At 34.9% G+C, this 1,290-nt stretch overlaps 1 protein-coding gene across 1 annotated transcript; it reads left to right on the plus strand.

The window, feature by feature from the left end:
* The first annotated feature begins 534 nt into the window (after positions 1-534).
* Positions 535-1,290, plus strand: LOC141612802 (PLAT domain-containing protein 1-like). Its single transcript, XM_074431553.1, has 2 exons — positions 535-603; positions 793-1,290. The coding sequence occupies exons 1-2, from the start codon at positions 535-537 to the stop codon at positions 1,288-1,290; spliced, it is 567 nt and encodes a 188-aa protein (XP_074287654.1).

Consider the following 1,290-nt stretch of genomic DNA (forward strand, 5'->3'; position numbering starts at 1 on the left):
AACTTTAGGGTATTAAATTTATGGAGCGAATTACACCCGCAGTGTTTAATTGCATACCAAGTTTTTCATTCGTTTTAGAAATACTGTAATACACTTCACCCTCGAAACCAGCTTGTATACAACATTACAAAGGCTTATGAGCCTAAAATCCGACATTCTCTTTTGAGTTCTCTTCTTTGTAATCAACACAATATGGGTCTAATTAAGAAAAGCGCTCCACACCAAATCCCAAGAACCACATCGATCAACCGACATACAGGATATTGCATACAACTATTTAGTGTAGCTGGGCAATCAATGATAAGTTTTTCTGTAATGCAAGTTTAAGGGTTACAAACATGTATTCACGAACTATTATGATTGAGCGAGCACTAACAAACATGTTCATTATTCTCAAATACGCGTTAGTTACGTCATAAAAATATTTAATTCAATTAATTATTGTATGTCTTTTGCTCTTATAAATAGAGATGATTTATCAATTCAAACTTATAATTCATTTCAAGAAACAAATAACAAGAAGTGAGTAATAACATGGGAAATCATAATAATGCCCTAACTGCTCTTATGTTATTTCTCGCCTTTGCATCTATTGCACACTTTGTAAGTATCTCCTACTCTTAAGAGACCTAGCAATGATCATGATCGATTTACGGTCAATGATGGTATTATCACAATGTTAATGTTTATGGTTTTTATTTATTTTTGATTTTGATCCTTTAATTAAGTTTTATGCATGGTTTGCTTGCTAAATGTATTGTTATATTAATAAATGCTTGCGATTTTACGCAGAATGTGGTTGAGGCTAAAATTTGCTACCATTATATTTTGGTGAAGACTGGTAATGTTAAAAGTGCGGGTACAGACGCACGTGTAACAGTTAAGTTATATGACGCGCAAGGTCAGATGATTGAATCCACTAATTTACAAAAAGAAGGAACCGATCAGGGCGAGCTGAGACTCCGTGAAGAACCCGTTGACGGACATTGGCCCTATGTTAGAGAAGTTTATTATAGAGATCCCTACGACTATTTTGAGAGAGATCACCTAGACTCTTTCACTATCAGGTCTAATTGCCATACTTCTAAACTTTGCAAATTAGAGTTGAGTCATGATAATACAGGCACAAAACCCGGTTGGTATGTTGACTATTTAAGAGTTCAAACTAAATATCCCGGGGATTTGCTCGCTTTTGAAGATACTAAGTTCAAAATTAATCAATGGCTTGCTAAGGACGAGGAGCCAAACTCGCTTAGCGTTCAAAAGGACTTATGCGGATCTTCTAATTAA

Source organism: Silene latifolia, chromosome 11, assembly GCF_048544455.1.
Source record: "Silene latifolia isolate original U9 population chromosome 11, ASM4854445v1, whole genome shotgun sequence".
Taxonomy (NCBI): domain Eukaryota; kingdom Viridiplantae; phylum Streptophyta; class Magnoliopsida; order Caryophyllales; family Caryophyllaceae; genus Silene; species Silene latifolia.

What these genes read in the sequence shown, in the direction of transcription:
- LOC141612802 (XM_074431553.1), top strand. Translation starts at nt 535, where the DNA reads ATGGGAAATCATAATAATGCCCTAACTGCTCTTATGTTATTTCTCGCC. An exon ending in TTGCATCTATTGCACACTTT is followed by an intron (nt 604 to 792) that starts GTAAGTATCTCC and finishes GATTTTACGCAG; the next exon opens with AATGTGGTTGAGGCTAAAAT.